The sequence below is a fragment of the Saccopteryx leptura genome, chromosome 3, assembly GCF_036850995.1.
Source record: "Saccopteryx leptura isolate mSacLep1 chromosome 3, mSacLep1_pri_phased_curated, whole genome shotgun sequence".
Taxonomy (NCBI): Eukaryota; Metazoa; Chordata; class Mammalia; order Chiroptera; family Emballonuridae; genus Saccopteryx; species Saccopteryx leptura.
Genome location: NC_089505.1, coordinates 53,826,755 through 53,854,385, shown reverse-complemented (window position 1 = coordinate 53,854,385; position 27,631 = coordinate 53,826,755). Strand labels below are relative to the sequence as shown.

General features: G+C 39.6%; 1 protein-coding gene across 2 annotated transcripts in view; it reads right to left on the bottom strand.

Annotated features, from left to right (window-relative positions):
• Positions 1–9,149: 9,149 nt before the first annotated feature.
• SESN1 (sestrin 1) overlaps positions 9,150–27,631 on the bottom strand; it is a 114,042-nt gene continuing 95,560 nt past the window's right edge. For both annotated transcript variants that reach the window (XM_066373510.1, XM_066373511.1), the window contains exons 4-10: positions 26,517–26,699; positions 18,212–18,454; positions 15,830–15,977; positions 14,710–14,822; positions 11,390–11,580; positions 9,986–10,130; positions 9,150–9,354 (exon numbers count right to left, since the gene is read on the bottom strand). In XM_066373510.1, the coding sequence (XP_066229607.1) occupies positions 9,268–9,354; positions 9,986–10,130; positions 11,390–11,580; positions 14,710–14,822; positions 15,830–15,977; positions 18,212–18,454; positions 26,517–26,699 (1,110 nt within the window). In that variant the 3' untranslated portion in view covers positions 9,150–9,267. The remainder of the gene's footprint in view (positions 9,355–9,985; positions 10,131–11,389; positions 11,581–14,709; positions 14,823–15,829; positions 15,978–18,211; positions 18,455–26,516; positions 26,700–27,631) is intronic.

Genomic DNA, 27,631 nt, shown 5'->3' with positions numbered 1-27,631 from the left:
CTGTCAGCTCCACCAGCCTCAGAAAGCCCAGAGCCAGTACCTAGGTGGACTAGGAGGCAAGAAAAGAAAAAGGAAGGAGAGCCCCTCTTACCCTTGAAAGAAGCCCCATTAACAGAGGGAAGGGAAAGGGAAGAGACTTATCTTGTTTACATTCCTTTTTTGCTCTAGTGACTTGTATAATTGGAAGGCTCAGAATACACCCTTCTTGAAGAAGCCTCAGGTTTTAACAGGACTGTTAGAATCTGTGCTGTATGCACATCGCCCCACTTGGGATGATTACCAGCAGCTTTTAGTCACCTTGCTCACTACTGAGGAGAGAGAAAGAATCAAATCAGAGGCAAGAAAAGCTGTCATACTAGGGAGGAATAGCTCTGAGGAGGACAATCGGGACCACCTTGGAAAGGTATTCCCCATTGTCCAGCCTAAATAGGACCCTAACACCACAGCAGGATGGGAAGCTCTGAACACTTTTCACCAGTTTCTGTTAGGATCAGGGGAGCTGCTAAGAAATCCATGAATTTGTCTAAGGTGTCAGAAGTTATCCAGGGCCCTCAGGAAACTCCCTCAGCTTTCTTAGACTACAAGAAGCTTAAAGGGTCTATACACCTCTAGACCATGAAGCACCAGAAAATGCTAGGACAGCTAACTTAGCTTTCATATCCCAGTCAGCTCCAGATATTAGGAGGAAGCTACAAAAATTAGAAGGCTTCCCGGGGATAGTAATTTCCCAATTGTTAGAAGTAGCTCAGAAAGTTTATAATAATAGAAACACCCTTGAGGACAAACAGATTAAGAAGATGACTAAGGTAGTTGTAGCTATTTTAGAACATCAGAATAAATAGAAAGGGAACCAAAAAGGAAGAAAGCCTGTTAAGAAAAAAAAAATCAATGTACTTATTGTAAAGAAAAAGGACATTAGAGGAAAGACTGTCCAAAAATAAAGTCACAGCAGATCCCAAGAGTCCTTAATCTAAAGGAGGACTAACAGGGCCAGGGCTCCATACCTGTTAGCCCCCAGGAGCCCAAGGTAATGTTACAAGTAGGGTCTACTCAGTAGACCTCCTCACTGGCACTAGAGCTTCTCATTCTGTTCTCATTGCCCTCCTTGGACTGCTCTCAGGGAGGAAGGACTCATATTAAGAGACTGTTAGAAGCTGGCATTCTTGTTCCTTGCCAATCCCAATGGATACTCCTTGACTGCCTGTCCAGAAACCAGGCACCAGAAACTATCATCCAGTCTAGGACTTATAGGAGGTAAATAAATAGGTTGACACAATACACCCAACTGTGCCTAACCCCTACACACGCTCTTGAGCCTGTTGTCACCGGATTTGAAATTTCACAGTCTTAGATTTGAAAGATGCTTTCTTCAGTATTCCCCTGTCCCCTGTAAGTCAGCCCATCTTTGCCTTCAAGTGGAATGACCCAGAGGCAGGCATTTCAGGTCAACTAACCTGGACCAGATTACCACAGGGTTTCAAGAATTCACTGACCCTCTTTGATGAGGCACTACATCAGGACCTGCTCGCCTTCCACCAGGAGCATCGAGAATGCACGCTGCTGCAGTCCGTAGATGATTTGCTTCTAGCTGCAGAAATGGAGGTGAGCTGCCAGGCCGCCACTGAGTCTTTTACAAACACTGCAGACTCTGGGGTACTGAGTGTCAGCTAAAAAGGCACAACTCTCACCTCTAAGGTGACCTATCTAGGCGACCACATTGAGACAGGGAAGCGTACTCTCTCTTCCAGTCGTATAGAGGCAATCCTTCGAATTCCAACCCCCACTAGCAGGAGACAAGTTCGAAAATTTCTCTGGGCATTTGGATATTGCAGGTTGTGGATTCCTAGGTTTGCAGAGATAGCCAAGCCTTTATACTCCTGTACAGCAGGAAGCCAAGAGTTAATTTGGACAGATAAGGAACAAGAAGCTTTTAAACTCACAGCCATAGCAGCCACTGCCATACTAGTAAGAGAGGCAGATAAATTGACTATAGGGCAAGGACTGTTCCTGACAACCCCACATGCAGTAAAAAGTTTGCTTAAAGGAACTCCAGAAAGGTAGATGTCTAATACTAGGATCACACAGTATCAGACTCTGCTCATAAATCAGCCTCACATTAAGTTTGTCCAGACGCAGGCTATCAACCCAGCAAGCCTAACGAGGATCCAAGCATCCCCTTACATGACTACTCTGAGATACCTGACTCTGTTCAAACTGCAAGGCCAGACCTCACTGATAAACCCCTAGCTGGTGTAGAAGAACAGCTATTCACAGATAGTAGCAGTTTTGTCTTGGATGGGGTTCGACATACAAGAGCAGCTGTAGTGACTCCTGATGAGACCATAGGGGCCTAAGCCTTGCCCACGGGACATTAGCTCAGTGGGCAGAACTTACTACTCTCACCCAGGTGTTGAGGTGGGCCAGAAGAAGGGTCAACATTTACACTGACAGTAGGTATGCTTTTGCTACTGCCCATGTTCATGCAGCAATCTATAAGGAGAGAGGATTTCTAACATCTGCTGGTAAGGACATTAAAAATGAAGAAATTTTAGCCTTACTAGAAGCCATTTGGTTACCAGAGACTGCAGCCCTTACTCATTGCCCAGGGCACAATAAAGCAAAAAAAAAAAAAAAAGTAGCTGTAAAACCAGTAGGGCCTTTAGAAATTTTAGTAACTTTACTGGAACACTTGTTGCCAGAGGCTCCTTTTTATAACTAACTTGAAGATTTTGCTAACAAGAAAGGAATGTCTAAAATTAAAGGAGGATAGTTATAACTGCCAGATAAGTAGTAAAAAGAAATAGGGAAAGAGGAGCTTTCCCAAAAGAACATTAGAAGATAGATTTTACTAAAGTAAAGCACCTATTAGTTTTTATTGACACCTTTTCAGGATAGGTAGAAGCTTTTGCTACTAGAAATGAGACTGCAGTAACAGTTGTTAAGAAATTACTATATGAAATTATTCCCAGATTTGGCTTGCCCATTAATATTAGGTCTAATGCTGGGCTTGCATTTGTATCCAAGATCTCACAGCTAGTTGGAAATTACATTGTACTTACAGGCCTCAGAGTTTGCACTGCTGGTGGGAATGCAGACTGGTGCAGCCACTGTGGAAAATAGTATGGAGATTCCTCAAAAAATTAAAAATGGAACTGCCTTTTGACCCAGCTATCCCACTTTTAGGAATATATTCTATGAATACCAAATCACTGATTCAAAAGAAATGCACCCCCATGTTTACTGCAGCATTGTTTACAATAGCCAAGATCTGGAAACAGCCCAAGTGTCTGTCAATGGACGAGTGGAGTAAAAAGCTGTGGTACATATACACAACGGAATACTACACGGTCATGAGGAAGAAGGAAATTTTACCTTTCGTGACAACATGGATGGACCTGGAAACTAACATGCTAAGTGAAATAAGCCAGGCAGAGAAAGAGAAATATCATATGATCTCACTCGTATGAGGAATCTAATGAACAATGTGAACTGAGAAGCAGAATAGAGACAGAGGCGGGATCAAAAGAACCAGAGGGAATGTGGACAGAGGGAAAGTAGAAGATGGGATCAGAGAAGGGAAAGAGATTAATGAAATTATATATACATAACATAGCATTATAGAGAGCAGGACAGCAAATCCTGGAGGGGAGGGGGGAAGGCATTGGGGGGAAGGGGCATGAGGGGGCCGAGAAGCATAAGGGGGTGGGGGGAGATATATTCTGTGGGACAGTTGAATCGATGTAAACACAAATTAAAATAAAAAAAAAAGAAAGGTAGCTTATGTGCGGCATTAGGAGAAACGTGTTGTTTCTATGCTAGTAATTCTAGTGTAATTAAAGAAAGCCTATCTTTAGTTAGGGAAAACAGAGAAAAGAGAAAAGGAATTTGAACAGTCAGAAAATTAGTTCCAAAGAATATTTAATTATTCACCATAGCTAACTACCCTGTTATCTACTGCAATCAGCCCTCTTACTCTAATTTTATCTTGTCTAATATTAGGACCATGTTTAATTAATTTCATAACAAGGTTTGTTCGAGAAAGGATAAACTCTATCAAAGTAATCAGAAGTTAATATATACCTACACAAGAAGATAGCAAAAATAAATCAATTATTTGATTAAAATTTATTTAGGCCCTGGCCAGTTGGCTCAGCGGTAGAGCATCGGCCTGGCATGTGGGGGACCTGGGTTCAATTCCCGGCCAGGGCACATAGGAGAAGCGCCCATTTGCTTCTCCACCCCGCCCCCCCTCCTTCCTCTCTGTCTCTCTCTTCCCTTCCTGCAGCCAAGGCTCCATTGGAGCAAAGATGGCCCGGGCGCTGGGGATGGCTCCTTGGCCTCTGACCCAGGTGCTAGAGTGGCTCTGGTTGCAGCAGAGTGACGCCCCGGAGGGGCAGAGCATCGCCCCCTGGTGTGCAGAGCGTCGTCCCTGGTGGGCGTGCCGGGTGGATCCCGGTCGGGCGCATGCGGGAGTCTGTCTGACTGTCTCTCCCCATTTCCAGCTTCAGAAAAATACAAAAAAAAAAAAAAAAAATTATTTAAACCAGTAGAGAATGAACTACAGAAAAGAAAGGCTCTTAGCATGAATAATTTTTGGCAGAACTTACTTTCTCTAAAACAAAGAGACTTTTAGCAGAACTTACTTTTTCTAAAAAGACTCCCTATTCCTGGCCTTGAGGCTGGTCTCCCAGGCTGTGGCCTAGGGCTAGCTTTGCAAGGTTGCAGGTGTTCTTAGAATGTTTATCCCTGAATTAACCCCATAGATCAGTGGTAGTTAACCTGGCCCCTACCACCCACTAGTGGGCGTTCCAGCTTTCATGGTGGGCAGTAGCGGAGCAACCAAAGTACAAATAAAAATATAGTTTTAACTATAGTAAGTTGTTTTATAAAGATTTATTCTGCCAAACTTAGCGAAAATCCGACATAAAGTATTTGGTAAGTAATTATTATATGCTTTAACTCACTGTAACTCTTGCTTTATAAATTTTATAAAGTAAAGTTACTTCCCTACTTTATAAATCACCATTACTGTGGAACCGGTGGGCAATTAGAATATTTTACTACTAACAGAGATACAAAGTGGGTGGGAGGTATAAAAAGGTTGACTACCCCTACTATAGATAAACATTGTAAGAAAGCTTTTTCAATGCTTTGTTTTACTGCTATGCTTCCTCTCCTCCCCATTCCTCAATCAGTATGTAACTTTAAAAACTAGCCCCAAACTGTGTTTGCTGCCACATTGATTTGAATGACTTAGGTCTCCATGCGGTAGCACAGCCGGCTAATAAAGACTCCTTAATTTCTTAATTTGGCTTCTTGATTGTGTGGCAGGACATCTGTTTCACGCTGTTCTGGTACAACAGTGTCAACTCTCTACAGATATTTCCTTTGGTTACCATGTGGATTGTATTAAAAAATCTTAAGGCCATGACAATCTATTTTAAACTCGTATCAACTTGAATTGCATACAAAAACTCCTTTATAGCTCTGCCTAACCCCACTTTGTTACTGATGTCACAAATTATAAATTTTGTACCCATCAACACAGATTATTTTTTTATGCTTTTGTCTTTCAAATTCTATTAAAAAAACTAAATGTAAGTCAGAGATCTGCCTAAATTACAGTTTACATTCTGCATTTTTTTCCCTGCATTTCTTTATATGGAGATTTTGTTTCTTAGATTGGAGCCTTGGTCACCTGTCTATATGCCTCGTGAACTCTATTGAGATATGAGCACTTAAAAAATAGGCGCCTCTTCAAACCTTTACAGCTTTGCCAATCAGCTGGGCTAGAACCTCTGGGACCTCCCAAACTTTTTCTGGGGACGGATCATCTCTGTGTTTGTGTGTGTGCTTTTATTCCAGGATATACATCTGTTCTTAGCTGTCTTAATTTCCCTGAGAGACTTGACCCAGTTTCTTCTCAGGAGCTCTGTTTCCATTTCTGCTGTGTTCCCGTCTGTACTTTTTCCCACCCTCTGCCTAAAATACTGTAGACTCCCTGTTCTTCTAATGCACCTACCTCTGTGCTCCCTTCTGATTTCAGTGGCCTTCAAGCAGTATCCAAACCATGCCAACCTTCCCACTAGCACTCCATTGCGAATCTGGCCCCTCAGGCAGCCCTCACACAAAGCAAAATGTTAGACACAAGTTCTACTTTTTTCTTTATTCTAGAGGAAGAGCCAAAAATTGGGAGTTTCCTTTCAATTGCATCATACTCTGTGGAATCATGGGAGGGGCTATGATGAGCAAAATGCCACAAACTTTTTGGTGCAGTCTCTTCCTGGCTCTGTGTTCACCTGGGTATTATAGCTTCCCAACTCATTTCCAAAGTTTGGTCCTTATATTGTTAACTCTCCATGGGGAATCAACACCTGGAGCTTCATTGGCGATAAAACTCCCCATCTACCTTCCTGTGATGTTTACTAGTCACAAATATGCTAATTAAACTTTCAGAGTATCTTAACGATAAAAAAAATGCTTAAAAAATGCTTCTCCAACACGTTTTATTTATCTACATATCTACCAATGGTCTGTACCAAAATTAATTTGAAATAGCTAAATCATTAGAAAATCTTTTTACCTTTTAAATGAATTTTAAGTTTAAAATATTACCACTGTTGATATGAAGTTAAATTTAAATAATTGTGGTAAATACAGAAGTGTTTGGAATTTAATTTCATACTTCTAGTAAGAGATACTAAGTTTGGCCTAATAAAAAAGTTCCCCAAATTTTACCCCCAAACCCTCATTTTAAAAATGAAATCCTGGAAAACTCAACGAGAAATTTTTTCATGATTATTTAAGAAAACATTTTCAAAATAATTATTTTTATTCCTGTGGAATGAGGGTTTTGATAGCCCATACAATATTCTATTTCACTTTCCCTAATTATTTTGGAAACTATTAGCTTCAACGATTATAGTAACATGAGAAATCCACTACATTTAGTTTTGAGAAGACACTGAGTAACAGGAAGCACCTGTTAAACGGGAGGTAGTGAAATATTAACTTGTATCACATGCATACCTTTATTATGTAGGTTTAAGCACACTTTTTTACTCATTAAAATTTTCAGTCTGACTTGTGATTTCTAAGTGATTATAAATTTCAGTGGACTAAGATAATGCACTCAATTGATCTTGTTTTGTGATCACAATCTCTATTAGAAATTTTGTATTTTCAAGACAAAGCAGAATGAAGTGAAAATTTCACTATAGCCAGCACAACCTTACTTGTTGGTTTTGCCTGTATTGATATGATGAGATGATCAGCAGCAGACAGAAGAGGGCAAAGGCATGATGCAAATTCAATGGGTAGGACCATGTATACATTACTGTAAGCTAACTAGAAGTGGACTTATACGTTTCTTTAAATATAAAATATACTGAAGAGTCAATTTCTATTTAATTAGTGATAGTTTCATCTTACTAAGGTGTGTGTGTATATGTGTATATGTGTGTGTGTGTATATATATATATATACTCATATACTATATATCCTTGAAGGCAGGAACCAGCTCTGTTCAAAATTGTGCCTTCCACTGCTACCCCCAACCCCCAATCCACACATTATAAATTGGTAAGGCAACAGACTGACCTCAATAAATGTTTTAATAAGTAACAGTTATAACAACAGCTTTGATTGAATTTAGAGCTATTTCTAGTTGTCATTTTTTTGTTATGTAGTCACTCTCTAATTAAAGTCCTTGTTTCTAGTAATTTTTAATAATTCTATTTGAACTCTAAAACTGGTTTTTCAACTTTTTTACACTTTTTGACCAGTGAAATAGAATAATTTCAGGAATCGCTATGGCAGCAATCAGCTTGAGCATAAGCGAATTCAACTAAGACCATCTGTCATCTGGATCTGTCATCTTCATACAACACCAGGGTTGTTAACTCTTGTGGACTGGCAGTTGAAAAATACTGCTCTAAAACATCTCTGCTTAAAAGGGACAACTTGTGGGACCATGCCAGTCATTTCCAAAATAAAAGCAGTCTTACCTAAAGGGCCACTTTTCTTTGTATCCTTCAAAATAAGTTCAAATTTGCCATTTAATAGCAGTCCTCTGATACAGCATTATTTGAGTGTGCATCAACCTGGCTAATGACAGTAAATAGAAACCCAGAATTGTTACTGCTTGTGAAATGACTTTTTAAGAGATTAAGACGGCAAATAAAATTGGAGAAAAGTTATTCTTTATTGAAAAATACCGATAATACTGACAGACTTCAAAAGCAATTCACACTTCCAGAATACAAAGTACTTAATACATTTTTTTCAACCTGTTTGCATTTCAAAGTTAGCATTTTTGTAAATTAAATTGGATAACCTGACTAAAAATATTTTCCAGCTTTATTATTTAAGGAGTGCACAACCTTTAAGGTGGGGACAATGAGGCAGGCAGGAGCAGAACGAACCTGGGTATGTGCAGTAGTCGACAGCAACATTTCCCACAACTTCCGTGCTGGAAACAAAAATACTGCGCAAGATAGCTGCCCTCCAGTGTCAGTGAATCTTGGGAAACAGCATATCAAGAGATAGCCAGCTTTTCTTTTAATTTATGCATTTTTATTTAAGATTTCTTTTTGAAGAAAATCTTTAAGAATGACACAATAATTCAATGTCATCCAATAACTCTGAATTTAAAAAACTACACTGAAAGAATTGAACTGTTACCATAAAACGGTCTTTGCTGAGCTATGAGTAATAATTCTATACTTTTTTTAGATGCAACAAAATTAACACATGTGCAACTTTAATTTGCAACCACACAAATTATGTACGTAGGCTCAGGTAGTAGCAGTGTTCACTTTTATTACTAATAGCTTAACTGGAACAGCCACTCTATTCATTCCACCAGCAGGAATAGCAGCACCAAGATCTAAAATTCTTTATGTAAAAAAGCTTATGTCATTATCCAAGTCTCATTCTTTTCACGTTCCAATTCTTGTTATCTTACTTAACATAAAAGCAACAGGATTTGGAGAGTTTGCTGTATTAAAACAGGTATACAGCATCTTGTACTTCAAAAAGCAAAATACTGTGAACGGCAACCCTTCTTCACAGCTCTAAACTTGAAGCTGCCAAGCATTCACTGCTCGTGCCAACAGTGGTGTTCCCACAGTAAATTGGCAGAAACTAAAGGAATCATGGCACAATGTATTTCTGAATTTTTATCTACCATTGGTCCTGGGGTTTAGAACCTTCCCCTTGTAGACTATCTCTACTGATCATTCCATCATCTTTAATGGAGGAAAGGCATCAAGTCATATAGCGGGTAATGGCTCTCAGAGCGTAAAGGAGTTCTGCTTGCATCCTAGCTTCTACAAGAAGCAGATTAACATGAACCTGCATATAAAACACAACATAATTTAAGGTAGGGTTATAATCACTCGCAAACAGTTTTTCAGTGCATCTAATTAATAAACAAAAATCAAGTATATTTTCTGTGCCACTGAGTAACGCAGAAGTCTTTCTAAGGGTTTATTGAACAGAATAATTTCTCAAAACAAAAGCTATCTGATGTTCTTTTTGGATAGGTGTTTTGAGTTTATATTTGACCACATCTCTTTTTGGAGATTTGTTATATTTCAAAAAATCTAGACAGTGCTTTTATAGAATACCAATTTTCCTTGCCAAATCATCATCCAATAATTTCTACTGCAATAAATCAAAGACCAGACCAGATATTTTGATCTAAAAGCAATGTAAAGGAGCTCTTATAAAACAGCCCTCCTTCTCCTAAGTGGTGACAGCCATGCCAACAATCCGAACATGGACCAGGCCACCTGTCTTCCAGTCTTTTGTCTTTTACTCTAGCACCCCAATGAGGCTCCCTCCCAAGGGGTGTCAGAGAGTTGTGCTGTAATGTTGTCTGGGTTGGTAGGGGTGATGGAAAGGTTTGAGATGCTTTAGATTAGGTGAAGGAGAATAAGAATCCCTGCAAAGTTAGAGTAAACAAGCCACAATGGGTGCGTACCTTCTCAGAGTGCTTGAACTGCCTCCAGAAGCTATCATACATTCTTTTGGTAACCTTTTCTGGAGTGCAAACAATGGTTTTGATATAAACTTTAAAGCTACGATCCAATAGCTGGTTAATTTCACCATAGTCATAGTCATCATATCTGTTAAAAGACAAAGAATTACATTTTCAATGTATAATGTTTTCTTTCTACAAAAGTAAAGACACTAATAGTTAATGCCATCTTCTTTCCCCCTCTTTGTGTAGGCAGCTGTCCTCACAAATAACTTTACAACATTTAAATGGGAGTGATGAGTGAGTATAAAGGGATAAGAAACAGAGAAGTTAGGGAGGTGGACAAAAAAAATTTGTCAGTGCCTAAGCAACAATATATATTTACAGTCATGACCAAGCAATCACACTGAGGCATAAATTCAGGAAATAGTTTATGAATATTGCTGAAATTAAGAAATTAACCAGATAATATTAGTTATTACTGGTACTATCATATGATATATACCTTGTAATCCACTGTATAAATAGAATTAGAATTATTTTTCTCATGTTTCCCAGTTTTTGGGGTCACATGAGTAAAAAAAAGGGTGGGGGGCGTCTCAGAAAAAAGGAGGCTCTATGGATGGACCCAGTGTCTACTATCCTTAGGAGATGCTGTTCTGCTCTCAGCCAAGGTGGTCCAGGGCCCAGTGTCTGCTCCACCACTGGGAGATGATTTCTAGAACACCCCTGAAATATCCTATTTTGTTTTCATTGGAAAAGGGAGAAAATTCTTGCAAAGCTGGTCCTAACCACTCACAAGGCTAGTTAATAGTCTGGTCACTGATAAACAGCAAGAGAAAGCCTGACTTTACAGCTAAAATAAGCAGAAAGTACTGTGGCATGGAGTTTGTGTGCATGTTAGAAGATGGTATATAATGGCTGCACTTCCTATATAACAGAATAATGTGGCTGAATATCTAACAGGATGTGAAATGTGCATTTTGATGAAGTCTCATTGGAGTAGGGAGCAGCTTCAGAAAGAGCCTAAGAACAGCCAGAGGGGTATTATAAGGATACTAAGTTCCAAGAAGGTAGAACTATAAGTGTGTCAGGAAATAGATGATACAAAGAGAAAAGCCAAGGATGTTCAGTGACAAACTTGACCTCGTCTTCTCTATGTTCTAGGACCAGCTTGCTTGCATCTCCCTCCCCTTCCCTAGAAGCATCTTGTCAATGTCCCTAATTCTCCTCCTGCCAGCTAGGAAAGAGGAAACAAACCAAGCTGTAATAAATTGGTTCTCTGAAGCATAAACATAAAAATAAGCTACTGGAGAGGGGATCGTTCTGTGTGTTTGTGTATGTGTTCCAAGTACCTGAATAATTTAGTCTAATGGAAAACACATAAACATAAGAAAACAGACTAACCTTATTCCAAACATGCAGTGAATATAGTTCCAAATAGCCCGTCTGAGCGTTGAGGTATCAACATCTTTGTGCATTGCCATTGTATTATAAGTAAGATTGTAAGCAATGTGAAATTTTTCATCAATCAATTGTCCCACATCTGGATAAAGACGATTTACCAAAGAATAACCATGGTCTTCCCAGCAATAATCCTAAATACAGAGAATAGAGTAAATGCGAACAAGTAAAATGTGTCCAAGTATAGTTCTGTGTCTACTGCTCTGCAGTGTGGTGATACTATTGTCAGTTGGAATGCACTGCCGTTCTAGCTATCCCTAGCTCCCAGCTTCTCTTGAACTCCAGTCTGATGTTTTCAATTTCTACACTACAATGTACAAAAGGTTATGTTTTAGAATTCGGCAAATTTAAAAACCAATGGAGGTAGAGCACTGGCCCGGTGTGTGGAAGTACCAGGCTCGATTCCTGGTCAGGGCATACAGGAGAAGCAGCCATTTGCTTCTCCACCTCTTCCCCTCCTTCTCTCTCTCCCTCCTGCAGCCATGGCTCAAACGGTTCGAGCAAGCTGAACCCAGGCACTGACAAGGGCTCTGTGGCCTCACCTCAGGTGCTAAAATAGCTTAGTTGCTGAGCAACAGAGCAGCAGCCCCAGATGGGCAGAGCATTGCCAGGTAGGGAGTTGCTGGATGGATCAGAGTGCATGTGGGAGCCTGTCTCTGCTTCCCTGCCTCTCAATAAATGAAATAAAGTAAAATAAAAAATCAATAGAATCTCTTTCCCTTACAAATAGGCTACTGTTTTCAGCTTCCTCTGTCTCCTCATTCAGCATCCAGAGGTTACTATCTTGGAGTCCTCTCTCCTTTTCTATCACTGTACCTATTCAAATGGTTCTCAAGTTTTTTGTTTGTTTGGTTTTTTTTTTAGAGAGAAAGGGAGAGTGAGAGAGATGAGAAGCATCAACTCATAGTTGCAGCACTTTTAGCTGTTCATTGATTGCTTCTCATAAGTGTCTTGACTGGGCGGCTCAGACTCAGCCAGTAACCCCTTACTCAAGCTAGAGACATCTTGGGCTCAAGCTCAGGACCACAAGATCAGTTCAATGATGCCATGCGCAAGCCGGATGAGCCCCAGCAACCTCGGGGTTTTGAACCTGGTACCTCAGTCCCCGGTAGGCATTTTATCCACTGTGCCACCACCGGTCAGGCAGTCCTCAAGTTTTGTTTCAATATATGCATCACTCATCCCTCCTACCCACTCCTCTGATTCTCAGCCCTGTTAACTGAGTTTCCTAGTTTTCCCACATTAAATCCCCGATTATTTTCTTTCCACCTCTAACAAAACTTAATAATTCCCCACACTTCTATGTTGCCCCCATGTTTATTTTCCTAACACACCTCTTTGATATTATGTAAAGACTCTGGTCAAAACCTACAAGCCTGACCAATTTTAAACTAATTTCCCAGTAGTCAGAAGTAGGGACCTTTGCTTAAAGCTCTCCACAGCCCTGCCCATTACTTTATGACTTCCCCCTACTACATCCCTTAACCTTTGCTCAATTATTGTCCTCTGCTTATAATGTCCATGTCTGTGGACCACTCAACTATCTCAATTCCTAATCTCCCTCCATAAAACTTCCAGCCCTCATGATTTCTTCAATTCTAATCTGTTCAGAACACAATTTCACTATCAAGTAGAATATTCTATAACTCTTCCTGTGCCTATTTTTGTTCCCTTAAATAATCTTAGCTCCTTGAGCAAAGAAATATTGTATTTCTCAAATATTTTCATAATTCTGATAAAATAGTTATTACTTAACACAGGCCCATTGAAAAAGTTGGGAATATCAACTGATCTGAATTAAATATTTAGCTATCTAAATTAAATATTTATGCAATAGAGTATTTTAAAAATACCTTTAAACTACAGTATATTTCTTCTAATGGGCTGGAAACAATCTTATAAACTAGAGTAAATAATAAATATTTGCTAATTAGCCTGATGACTGTCAACTTTTTTTTTTTTTTTTTTTTTTTTATTTTTTCTGAAGTTAGAAATGGGGAGGCAGTCAGACAGACTCCCACATGCGCCCGACTGGGACCCACCCGGCATGCCCACCAGGGGGCGATGCTCTGCCAATCTGGGGCGTTGCTTTGTTGCAACCAGAGCCACTCTAGCGCCTGAGGCAGAGGCCATGGAGCCATCCTCAGCGTCTGGGCCAACCCTGCTCCAATGGAGCCTTGGCTGTGGGAGGGGAAGAGAGAGACAGAGAGGAAGGAGAGGGGGAGGGGTGGAGAAGCAGATGGGCGCTTCTCCTGTGTGCCCTGGCTGGGAATCAAACCCGGGACTCCTGCATGCCAGGCCAACGCTCTACCACTGAGCCAACTGGCCAGGGAAACTGTCAACTTTTATTCTGGTCCTAGAGGATACAGCTACTGTTGCTTCTGAGAGACACTTGCAGAGCCCTTAGCACAATGCTTCCCGCAGAACAAAAACAGAGAAGGGGCCTGGTATCCTGGTGGGTCACCAGGTCCTTACATTTCCATGGACTCAATATATACAGAAGTGTCCTGGGGGAATTTACTATGTATTTCAAAGTTAATTATTTGGGAGCTAAAGAAACTGGGCCCACCAACAATAATTCTATCCCTACACCACTAACTTTATATACTCTGAGAGATAGGTGTTAATTTTGGAATAATATCTATATGAACCCTCCCAAGGTTTAAATTTGAAACGCCCAAAATTCTCATTGCTTCAAGTAACATTCAGTTCATATTTTAAAGGAAATTGGAATACTACAATTGTCATGCCTTATTTTCTGTGGTATCTGTATTTAAACACATCTTTCAGTGACTTTCTTTTCCCTTTCTCTCCACCCACACATAATGCTTGATATGCTGAAGACATTTCTCTTGTCACTAAGGCCTGGTGCATATCAGGGCAGAAACTACTTTAACACTGGGGTCATAAAGGAATGGGGAAAAAAACAATGCTATAAATTAAAATACATTCAAATACAACATATTACATTCAAATACAAGTTATATTAGAACTTTTGAGTTTTTATATATCATCTGGAAACCCACCCATCATTGTAATTTTAATAGGTGAATGTTTTGAATTCTGAGCAAGTGATTTATGAACTTTATCAATACAATAAATACACCTTTAACAATACAATATATATACCTAAGGGAACTGCCTGTACATAGAAAAGTTACTTCTTTCTGCAACATTTTATAGTTCTCAAATCCACGTGGCTCTTTAAGTCAAACTGAGTTATTTCAAACCAATCATGTGCATACAACCTGTTGTAATTTTACCTGGACTCGAAATGTTGGAACGTGCATCCCATGTCTAGAGAAATCCTTATAACCATAACTAGTATCCTCAAAGTGACGAGAAATATCTCTTGCTGGTGTACCTTCTTCATCATCTGAAATAAAAAAAAAGTCACTGAAAACTTTTCAAAAACAGGGTGCTAGTTAAAATTCATTTTACCTATGACAAGTAAAAACAGGATAAACCTTTCTTTGACCCTTAGTAACCAGTATCAGCTAAAATAGTCTTAAAACTATAAAGAGAAATAGTTTGCTTACCAATAAATGGAATATAGTAAAAGTAGATTTTTTGTTATAAAAAAAAATTCATAGTTGAATTTTTTAAGCTTTTCATTCAGACTCATTCTCCCTCTGGCTCCACTCCAATTTATAGATACTAGGGTCTACTTAAAAATATGAACAATCTTTTGGATAATCTTTATGGTGATAAAAATTAGCTACGCTCTAACTTTTGGCACTTGGGCTATTTTTTTCTTTAATATTAATGTCCTACAATATATACCATTATTTCTCTAATAGCTAAAAGGTTTTAAAATGGTGAATGAAGGAAAGAGAGGTGGGTGTAGGTGTGCATGTGTCAGTCATCATTTTTACAATGTTTCCCGCACTGTTCTAAGCCTTTCTGAACTATCTATGTTTAGGAGGTGACTATAGTTTCAGGTAAATAGAAACAAAAACTTTTCCTCAAAGAAAAGGTAACATCCAACCTCCATTTACAAGGAAGACCTCATTGTACTGCACTTTGTAGATGTGTTTTTTACAAATTAAGGGCAAGACCTTCCACCAGCAAAAATACTGTGACTCACATTATTGTGATACCTGCTTTACTATAGTGATCTGGAACTGAACCCGCAATATATCTAAGATATGCCTACATACAAATTAGATTTTTACAAATGTCCTTCCTCCTAGTTTAGTGCTATTATCACTATAACTTCCTATTCTAGGTTGCCTGCTTTATTTACAAGTAGGAATATCTATGTAATCACCTCTCTAAAAGGAAAGACATATTTGGATTGATGTTTAAAAACTTTTTAAATTCTCTAAGTAAAAATTTTGTAAGCTATAGAAAATTTATCAGTATGTTAACAGTTGCTTTTACCTGAAGAGAAGTCAAACATGCTTTCTCTTTTTTCTATTTCAAAACGTGAAGCCATCTCTTCCTGACTTGCCTCTTCTTCATCTCGACATTCCTGTAATTGCCTCATCTTTTCCATGAGGGCTTCGACCTCAAAGAAGGAATCACTTACCTAAAGAGAAAATACAATTTTGATTTTAACAGAATAGAGGAGCCCTGGCCAGTTGGCCCAGTGGTAGAGCACTGGCCCAGTGTGTGGATATTCCGGGTTCAATTTCCAATTAGGGCACACAGAAGAAGTGACCATTTGCCATGCCACCCCTACCCCTCTCCTTTCTCTCTCTTCTCCTGCAGCCATGGCTTGGTTGGAGCAAGTTGGCCCCAGTCACTGAGGATGGCTCCATGGCCTCGCCTCAGGTGCTATAATAAAATAGCTTAGTTTCCGAGCAATGGCCCCAGATGGGCAGAGCATTGCCCTGTAGGGGGCTTGCCAAGTGGAGCCTGGTTGGTACGCAAGCAGGAGTCTGTCTCTCTGCCTCCCCATTTCTCTTAAGAAAAAAAAAAAAGAGGAAAATATATTTTTTATAATTTTAATATATGTGCAATCAAAACTTGGTTTAGGCCCCTTACAGAGAGACACAGATTTTAAAACAAAAGAAAAATTATTTTTTAATAATACATTCTAATATTTTTACCTTAGAAAATCAGTAATAATGTCATTACTATTAATGCTAAGCTTTAAACATTAAATTTAATATTACATGTCAATTTAAAACAGAACTGAATATATAAATATTCAGGGTTTTTTTAAGTTAGAGGAGGGAAGATAATGAGACAAACTCTTTCATGTGCCCCAACCATGATCTACCTGGCAACCCCCATCTGGTCGCCTATGCTGGAATCAACCAAGCTATCCTCAGTGCTCGGGCAACACTCAAACTAAAAGAGCCACTGGCGGGAAAGGAAGAGGGAGAAAAGGAGAAGAGGAAGGTGGAAAGAAGCCGATGGTTGCTTCTTTTGTGTGCCCTGACAGGGAATTGAACCTGGAACATCCGTATGTCAGGCCACGCTCTATCCACTGAGCCAACCAGCCAGGGCCAGAACTGAATATTTACAAGTTGGTCAATCAGTTTAAAGAAGCTACACAAAATATAGGTGGTTTTGCATCAGCTGTGTACACTGAGCATATTGTCAATATATGTCTATCATCTTTAAATTACAGTAGTCAACTTTATCTTTCCAATTTACCAATTAAGAATGAAACACATCCTGACATGGCTGGAGTTGTTCACCTGACCTCTACAAACGGGGCTGGCAGCTGTCACTTACTGGGATGACTACAGCAGTAACACATTTGTAGTGACAGGTCTGACCCAAGAAGACTGGCCAAGTGGTCTTAAATTTGCCAAACAATTTACACTTCTCTACTCTGCTGCATCCTTACTATGAAAGCTGGATCGAGTTTGAGGAATTTATATATATAATTAAAAATACAGTAAGAAATCTTAAAATTTCAAATCTCAGTGTTCAAACACAAAACCAATGTTTTCCCCTTTATAAATTCCTTTTGCTAGGGATGCTCTTCTCCCTGCTCTCCCACTCTCTTCCTAGCTTACATCTACTGGCCCTTCAGGTATCAGGCTACATGTTTCTTCTGAGCCCCCACCCCCAACCCAGCCACCATTCTTCTCAAATAGCACAGCTCTTTCCTTCAGGGAGCCAATCACGGTTTTTAATTGTTATTACATGATACTGGATTAATGCCTGCTTCTCTAAGACCAAACCTTTGTAAGGGCAGGGCACTTTGTTTCATTTATTAGTAATTCAAAACCTAGCACAGTGCCTGGCACATAATAGATATTGAAAGAAATATTGATTGCGGAATGACTGTCAGGATAATTCTATATTAAGAGAAGTACTTTCTATTTTCATCAGATTCTGACAATTAGAGAAAAGGATGTGACTGGCATTAGGAAGCCAGTACTACCATGTAGCATCATTCTCAGCCTTCCTTCCTCTCACTGCAATAGCAATTCAGTACTAGCTGGCTCTGATGAGGCATGCTGGTAGCTCCTAATCCTAAAATTACTTGAATATAACTTCTTATAGGGCAGTGGTTCTCAACCTGTGGGTCACGACTCCCATATGTATTTTCCAATGGCTTTAGGTGACTCCTGTGTTTTGGTTGTTCGACCCCCCGCCGGGGTCGCGACCCACAGGTTGAGAACCGCTGTTATAGGGTCTTATAATTTTGTGTAGTCCTTTGTATTAGACTGGTGCTGGGCATTTGGAGACAGTCAATAAATACTTGCTGAATGAACAGATATAGGGACCAAATGAAAAAATAATATAACAGCAATTATTGTGATTAATCTTAGACAATCCTGTAACAAATAAGATACTTACCGAGACATTTCCTGCTAAGTTGACCTGATTTTCTTCCACACTGTGATTGCCATTTGTAATGTCACAGATGCAGTAGTTACTAACAGAAGGAGGTCTGAATGTGTGGCCACCATCACAATGAATTTCTGGACTGATTCCACAGCCAAATGTGAATGAGGCAAGAGAATGATAGTGTGTGAGTAGAACTACTGCATGTACCAGTTCTGCAAGGGACCAGCTGTGCTCTTCTGCTTTTAAAAGTTGCTTAGGGGAAAAAAAATGAGAACATATTTTTAATCTGGGGTATGATGTTGGTGAAAGTATATAGTTCATCTTGGTAGTTAATCTATTGAAAACAGAATTAGTCATTCTTTAAAACTTTGTGTAAAATTACAATTTGAGATATATAGAACTCAGAATTTGCTAATTTTTATAGACATGTATTCACCAATAGACCTTAACATAATCTGAAGATAGTCATTACCATTTTGATTTTCTGAAACTCTGATATATTAATAGAATGCATTTTGCAGTATAAGCATATTAAAAGCTTATATTGACATATTTCAGACACTAGATTATAAATAGGTTAACTATGTTGTTCAAAGTTTCAAACCAGAGAGGGAAAATGGCGATGGAATAGGCAGATGTTACAATTCCCATCTCCCAGAACCAAAGTGGATTACAACTTAACTTAGGAACAATCATCTTGAAAAACCAACTTTGGACAAAACTAAAAGGAATCTATAACCAAGCATCACCAAAGGAACCACACTGAACTGGTAGGAAGGGCAGAGATGTGGAAAGGGATGCCCTACTCCCAGGAGTGAGAGGCAGCCTGGAGGGTCTCTCATGGCGGGGTGGGTTGCCCAGAGAATTGCGGGTCCTCAGCCCCAGGACCAGAACCCCAGGCTGGAGCCCCAGAGACGAGAGGAAGCTTAGGGACAGTATTTAGCTGAAAGAAGAGCCAGGTTACTGTTTGTGAGAGGGAGACAGAGCTCTCAGACCCAGGTTCTACCTTAAAGGGACTGCACAGAAAACCTCATTCACAGCCACTTACCTGGGCTCCAGGAGCGGGGAGCGCTGAGAGGACTGGAGTACCAAGAGGAGAGTGTGATCTCGGGCACAGGGAGAGACTGTGGGAGACAGCCACCCTGACCCCTGTACTGGGTCACTCCCCAAACCTAAAGTGATCATTTTTCCTGGGAGAACCAAGCCAGCAAAGGGAAGCAATTACCCCGCCCACCAGAGGGTCTCCTGCTCGTCAGTGCAGGGAGATGCTTAGAAGCGAGGAGTACATCAGAGACACAGGTTTTGAGTGCTGAGGTCTGGCCACATGGCGCCCCCCAACCTGCTGAATACCCTCCAAAGGGTGGGAGGGCCTGGTTGTGGCAGTGGCCACGGTGCTTGGCCTGCACGGCGGAGGGGGATGGAGCCCAGTGAGGAAGCATACATAGTGGCGGAGAGGGGCAGAGCCTGGTAACCCCCCCAGCAGTGAGCAGCTAGGGGCGGAACTGGGAGAGGCCCCCTGCATGCTTGCAGGAGGTGAAGCCCTGTGGGGTGAGGTAACCAGTGTACCGGCGGGGCAGAGCCCAGCAGGGTGAGGCATCTGTGCGCCTATCGGAGGTGGAGCCTGGAGTGGTGTCCTGTGCACCCACGGGAAGCAGAGCATGGAGAGGCAACCACACAGCTACTGGGGGTGGAGCCCAGTGTCTTGTGCGGCAAGGTGAGAGGCAGAACCTGAATAAGCAACCCTTGTGCCTGCGGGGAGAGGAGCCCAGAAAGGCAGCCGATGCTCCAGGGGGGAGCAGAGTCCAGAGAGGCGAGGAGTCCCCTGCACCAGCAGAGTGGCCGAAGCTGTGGCCTGCGAGCCCACATGCCCAGCAGTACTGGTGCCTGAGTGCCCAAGGAGGCAGAGGCAGCAGGGGCCCGGCAGAAAGATCACATCTCAGGAATAGAGAGGCCAAAGATAAAAGCCAGCCTAGGAATGCAGCTGATATTTACAATGGCATCAGGGCCCAACAGAGGCAGCTACAAATTCTGAATCACCTGTAGCTCCAATAAGGTTGCTAAGGGCCAGTCCAAAGCAGTGACCCCCACAGGTCTGCACCAGGTTCCGGCCTGGGAGGTCCAGGGCTAGTAGATCCAGCAGCCAGATACAAAGAGCATCAGCTCAGGACCAAACAACCCTAGTTAGAGTGGTATCTTAAGGAAAGGCTCCTCACACCTGACCACAAAGCTAAGGTATAGAAAACGCCATCACAAACAGCAAAAAGAGCAGTAGCAGCAAACAAGTACCTACAGTGGATTAAAAACAACAGCTGAAGCCAACACAACTGAAAGCTGGAGGCAGACAACACCAACACTAAACTCAGCTTGCTACCCAAACAACACATCCAAAGGAGCAATCTACAGAGACAAAATAGGAAGACAGAGAAATGCAATTCAAATGAATCAACAAGAGAAATCCCCAGAAAAAGAACAGAATGAGATGGAAATAACCAAGATACCAGATGCAGAGTTTAGAATAATGACTGTAGGATGCTCAAATCTTAGAGCAACAATAGATGAACATAATGAACACCTAAACAAAGAGATAGCAGGCACCAGAAAGGAGACTGAAATCATAAAAAAAAATCAAACAGAAATGACAAACACAGTATCAGAAATGAAGACTACACCAGAAGGAATTAAAAGCAGGCTGGATGAAGCAGAGGATCGAATCAGCACTTTAGAGGACAAGATAACCGAAAGCATGGAAGCAGAACAGCAAAAAAAAAAAAAAAAAAAGGCTCAAAAAGTCTGAGGAAACTCTAAGTGAGCTCTGTAACAACATGAAGAGAAATAACATCCGCATGATAGGGGTTCCTGAAGGAGAAGGGGAAGGAGAAGGGAAAGAATAAGGGATAGAGAACCTGATTGAAGAAATCATAGCTGAAAACCTCTCTAAATTGATGAAGGAAAAAGTCACACAAATTCAAGAAGCACAGAAAAACCCATTAAAGAGGAACCCAAAGAGACTCACACCAAGACACAACATAATTAAAAAACCAAAGCTAGGCCCTGGCCGGTTGGCTCAGCGGTAGAGCGTCGGCCTAGCGTGCGGAGGACCCGGGTTCGATTCCCGGCCAGGGCACACAGGAGAAGCGCCCATTTGCTTCTCCACCCCTCCACCGCACTTTCCTCTCTGTCTCTCTCTTCCCCTCCCGCAGCCAAGGCTCCATTGGAGCAAAGATGGCCCGGGCGCTGGGGATGGCTCTGTGGCCTCTGCCCCAGGCGCTAGAGTGGCTCTGGTCGCAATATGGCGACGCCCAGGATGGGCAGAGCATCACCCCCTGGTGGGCAGAGCGTCGCCCCATGGTGGGCGTGCCGGGTGGATCCCGGTCGGGCGCATGCGAGAGTCTGTCTGACTGTCTCTCCCCATTTCCAGCTTCAGAAAAATGAAAAAAAAAAACAACAAAAAAAAAACCAAAGCTAAGAGATAAAGAAAAAATACTAAAAGCTGCAAGAGAAAAGCAGTCAGTCACTTACAAAGGAGCCCATATAAGGATGACATCCAACTTTTCAACAGAAACACTTGAGGCCGGAAGGAAATGGCAAGCAATATTCCAAGTAATGCAAAACAAAAGCCTACAACCAAGACTTCTTTATCCAGCAAGGCTATCATTTAAAATTGAAGGAGAAATAAAATGTATGCCAGACAAAACAAAACAAAACAAAAAAAAAACTCAAGGAATTCATTACAACCAAACCAATGCTGCAAGAAATGTTAAGAGGCCTGTTGTAAACAGAACAAGAGGGGGAAAAATCTAGTAAAGGAGGAATGTAGATTTAAAGAATAAAATGGCAGTAAACAACTACATATCAATAATAATCTTAAATCTAAATGGATTAAATGATCTGATCAAAAGACAAAGGGTAGCTGCATGGGTAAGAAAACAAGACCCGTACGTATGCTGTCTACAGGAGACCCATCTCAAAACAAAAGATAAACACAGACTGAAAGTAATGGAAAAAAATATTTCATGCAAGTGAAAATGAAAAAAAGCTGGGTAACAATACTTATATCTGACAAAATAGACTTTAAAACAAAGGGATAAAGAAGGTCACTGCATAATGATAAAGAAAGCAATACAACAGGAAGACATAACAATTATAAATACCTATGTGCCTAATATAGGAGCACCTAAATATATAAAGCAGACTTTGATGGACATAAAGGGTGAGATCAACAGCAATACTGTAGGGGATTTCAATACACTACTAATATCACTGGATAGATCCTCAAGAAAGAAAATTAACAAAGAAACAGCAGCCTTAAAGAATGCATTAGATCAATTAGATTTAATAGATATCTTCAGAACCTTTCACCCTAAAGCAGCAGAATATATATTCTTTTGAAGTGCTCATGGTATATTCTCTAGGATAGACCACATGTTAGGACACAAAACGAGTCTCAATAAATTTAAGAAGATTGAAATCATATCAAGCAACTTCTCTGATCACAATGGCATGAAACTAGAAATCAACTACAATAGAAAAAAACACTTGGAAACTAAATAGCATGTTATTAGATAACAATGGGTTAACAATGAGATCAAGAAAGAAATAAAAAATTTCGTTGAAACAAATGAAAATGAACATACAACAACTCAAAATTTATGGGACACAGCAAAAGCAGTCCTGAGAGGGAAGTTCATAGCTCTACAGGCATACCTTAAGAAGCAAGAAAAAGCTCAAATAAACAACTTAACCCTGCATCTAAAAAAAAACTAGAAAAAACAGCAAGTAAAGCCCAGAGGAAGTAGAAGGAAGAATGTAATAAAGATCAGAGCAGAAATAAATGACATAGAGGCTAAAAAAAAAATAGAGGATAAATAAAACCAAGAGCTAGTTCTTTGAAAAGGTAAACAAGATAGATGAATCTTTAGCCAGACTTACCAAGAAAAAAAAAAGAGCGGACTCAAATAAATAAAATTAGAAATGAGATTGGAGAAGTAACAACTGACACAGCAGAAATACAAAGAATTTTAAGAAAATACTATGAAGATCTGTATGCCAAAAAATTAGACAAAGTAGGTGAAATAGACAAATTCCTTGAAACATATAATCATTCAAAACTCAATCTGGAAGAATTAGAAAACCCTCCTGCACTGCTGGTGGGAATGCAGACTAGTGCAGCCACTGTGGAAAACAGTATGGAGATTCCTCAAAAATTAAAAATGGAACTGCCTTTTGACCCAGTCATCTCACTTTTAGGAATATATCCTAAACATATCAAATCACTGATTCAAAAGAAGAAATGCACCCCCATAATTACTGCAGCATTGTTTACAATAGCCAAGATCTGGAAACAGCCCAAGTGTCTGTCAATCAATGAGTGGATTAAAAAGCTATGTTACATATATACACAATGGAATACTATCCGGCCGTGAAAAAGAAGGAAATCTTACCTTTGGCAACAACATGGATGGACCTGGAAACTATTATGCTAAAGAAATAAGCCAGCAGAGAAAATAAAATATATGACCTCACTCATTTGAGGAACCCAATGCACAACATGTACAGAGAAATGGAATTGAGACAGAGGCGGGATCAAAAGAACCAGAGGGAAAGCAGACAGAGGGAAGGGGGATGAGAGGATGGGATCAGAGAAGGGAAAAAGATTGGTGAAATTATATATACATAACACAGCGTTATAGAGAGCAGGAAAGCAAATCCTGGAGGGAAGGGGGTTGGGGGTAAGGGGGATGTTGAGGGGAACAGGGGGGGGGATGTATTTGGTGGGACACTTGAATCTATGTAAACACAATAAGTTAAAATCAATTTAAAAAGTTTCAAAGCAAATATAAGGTCTACCGGAAAGTTCTGTTCGTTTCTATCACAAGTTTCAACACGTAAGCACATTTATTTAGCGCATGTGTGCCTATTTTTATCACTTAATGTATACATACTGACGTAGCAAATTAACTAAAACAAAGTTGATTCACGTTAGTCTTATGTGTGAAGCAATAGTGTACCCATGGCTACTGATAAAGTTCATTTACGCCACTGTAATTTTTACGAATTTCAACAAGGAAGAAATGCTACAGAAGCATGTCTGTCGCATCCACAATATTCTCCGGACTTAGCACCCTCCGACTATCATTTGTTTTTGTCCTTACAAAATGTTTTGAAGGGCAAAAAATTCAAAAATGAAGAAGATAAAAAAAAAAAAATGAAGATATCAAACAAGCACTGGTTCAATTTTTCGCATCGAAAGATAAAACATTTTTCGCCTGACCAGGCAGTGGCGCAGTGGATGGAGAGCTGGACTGGGATGCAGAGGACCCAGGTTCGAGACCCCGAGGTCACCAGCTTGAGTGTGGGCTCATCTCGTTTGAGGAAAAGCCCACCAGCTTGGACCCAAGGTCGCTGGCTCCAGCAAGGGGTTACTTGGTCTGCTGAAGGCCCGCGGTCAAGGCACATATGAGAAACCAATCAATGAACAACTAAGGTGTTGCAACGCGCAATGAAAAACTAATGATTGATGCTTCTCATCTCTCTCTGTTCCTGTCTGTCTGTCCCTGTCTATCCCTCTCTCTGACTCACTCTCTGTCTCTGTAAATAAAAAAAAAACACAAACATTTTTCAAAAATGGGATATACAAATTGCCCTCACGCTGGCAAGAAATCATTAATAATGGCAATTATATTATTTAATAAAGTTTATTGACAGTAAGAAAAATTTGTATTTTGTTTAATTCCAAAAATGGACAGAACTTTCCGGTAGACCTTATATAATTTGTGTTTAAAATGGAAGCTACTGCATAAAATATGCCTATTTTTATTATTATTGTTATCAGGCCTCCTCAAGGAATTTTTAAGATAGTTGTTTGAACAACTTGATTCTGAGTATTCATAAATCAAATTATATTTTTAAAATTATGACCAAGGTAATGTCTACAATTCTTCAGGATCTTACAATCTATGTCCCTTCTGCTTCATTATCTATTTTATAACCATATATAATTTTTCATTACTAGACAATATAATAGACATTGTATTAATCATACTGAAATCTTTTATCTTCTTGATGTTTTAATTATGTAACAGAATCTAAAATGTTCTATAAAATAGGTAAGACCAAAATGATTTATTTTCAAGAATTTCTATTACATGGTAGTTACTTTTAGAGAATATCAACCTACTTTTATTATCTTTATTAACAAATAGAACCAGAAGGGAGGAATTTAAGATGGTATTTTTAAAAGATATTTAATAAGATGCCACTTCACAGCTATCAGAATGGCTAAAATCCAAAACACTGATAACAACAAGTGCTAGCAAGGATACAGAGCAACAGGAATGCTCACTAACTGGTGGGAATACAAACTGGTATAGCCACTTTGGAAGATAGTTTCTTACAAAGCTAAATACAAGCTTACCATATAATCCAGCAATTACACTCCTATTTACCCAGCTGAGTTTAAAACTTATGTTCACCAAAAAACTCTTCATGTGAATGTTTCCAGCAGCCCTATTCATAATTGCCCCAAACTGGAAGTAACCAAGATGTCTTTCAGTAGGTGAATGGGTAAATAATTGGTGATACATTCATACACTGTGGACTGTTTTTCAGCAACAAATGAGCTATCAAGCCATTTAAAGTCATGCAGGAACCTTAAATACATACTGATAAGTAAAAGAAGCTGTATGAAAAGGCTATATACTGTATGATTCCACTAGATGACATTTGTGAAAAGGCAATACTATAAAGACAGTAAAACAATCAGTAGTTGCGGGAGTTTAGGGGGAAAGAGAGAGATGAACAGGGATTTTTAGAGCAGCAAAACTGTTCTGTAATCCTGTAATGGTGGATCCATGGCATTATGCATTTGTCAAAACCCATAAAACTATACAACTCAAAGAATGAACTCTAAACTATAGACTTTAGTTAATAGTAATATATCAACACTGATTCACCAATTACAGAAAGTGCACCATACTAAGAATGCTAGATGTTAATAATAGAACTTGGGTGTGTGTGTGAGGGGAGGTAAGAAGTTGAGGGGGTAGAATGTGGAAACTGCCATTTTTCCATAAACCTAAAACTGCTCTAAAAATAGTCTATTTTTTTAAGAACTGATTTTAGAGAGAAGAAAGAGAGAAAAAGAAACATCAATTTGTTGTCCCATTTATTTGTGCATTCATTGGTTGATTACTGTATGTACGCTGACTGGGATCAAACCCACAACCTTGGGGTATCAGAAAATGCTCTAATTGAGCTACCCAGCCAGGGCCTAAAATTTTTTTTTAAATGGTCCCTTAGGTATATTACTACTTACCTCAATGTGTTCTTTGGTAATAAGCCAAGGTCTATGGGCTAATACTTTGTTGAGTTCTCCTAAATTTTGTAGTTTTTGAGGAGCATTCTCTAAACCATTAAGCCACTTAGGGTCCCCACCAACATGAAGGAAATCATTTACATGGAGATTCACTAAGTAGGAGCACTGATGTCTTGCTGCAGCCTTAAGAGAAAACAAAAAGATTATTCTAACTATAATAAAATCTTGAATTACAAAGTCTTTTTTTCTTTACAATGTACAAAATGGCTAATTCAGTTTTTGATTAATATGTTTTTAAATTTTCCTAAGCTACAAAATGAAGTTTTCATATAAACAGTTTAAAAATTCATACATCTATAGAAAGCACCTCAGAAGTATTCCAAGAACAAAGTATCTGATAAAAGTATTTGAATATTAGAAACTCTATATACCAACTTTCAGAACCTCAGAGTAAGAAAAATTTTAAGGCACCAACCATAAAATGAAATATTTACAAATCGAACAGGAATAGTACCACTTATGTCAATGTGAACTATTTATAATAGTGATGTATATAGTGTTCTATTTTATTGTCTTATTGTTCTATTATTCTCAAAAGTATATAAATACACATTTCTTTTACTGTTACACTTTGGACCAGTGGTCCCCAACCTTTTTTGGGCCATGGACCAGTTTAATGTCAGAAAATATTTTCACAGACCAGCCTTTAGGGTGGGACGGATAAATGCACAAAATAAAATTATGCAACCAGTGTAAAAACTGGTATTTTTAAATATAATTGTCAAACTTACGATATTTATTGGGCTAAGTTAAAGGAGGAACGAGCATGTTCTCATTATTCAGGCTGTATTTAAATTTGTTATTCCGACAACATTTCATGTTATTTATTCTTTCTCTGCAGACCGGTACCAAATGGCCAACGGACCTGTACCGGTCCGCGGCCTGGGGGTTGGGGACCACTGCTTTAGACTATACTTTTTAGAAAGAGAAAAAACAGACACTACCTAATAGTAATCCAATTAGAAGTCACAACGTAAGTATTATATTTATCCCTGTATTTAAAGCATTAACTATCTCTTAAAAAGATTAATAAAGTAGGCAGGCAGAATTTTTTA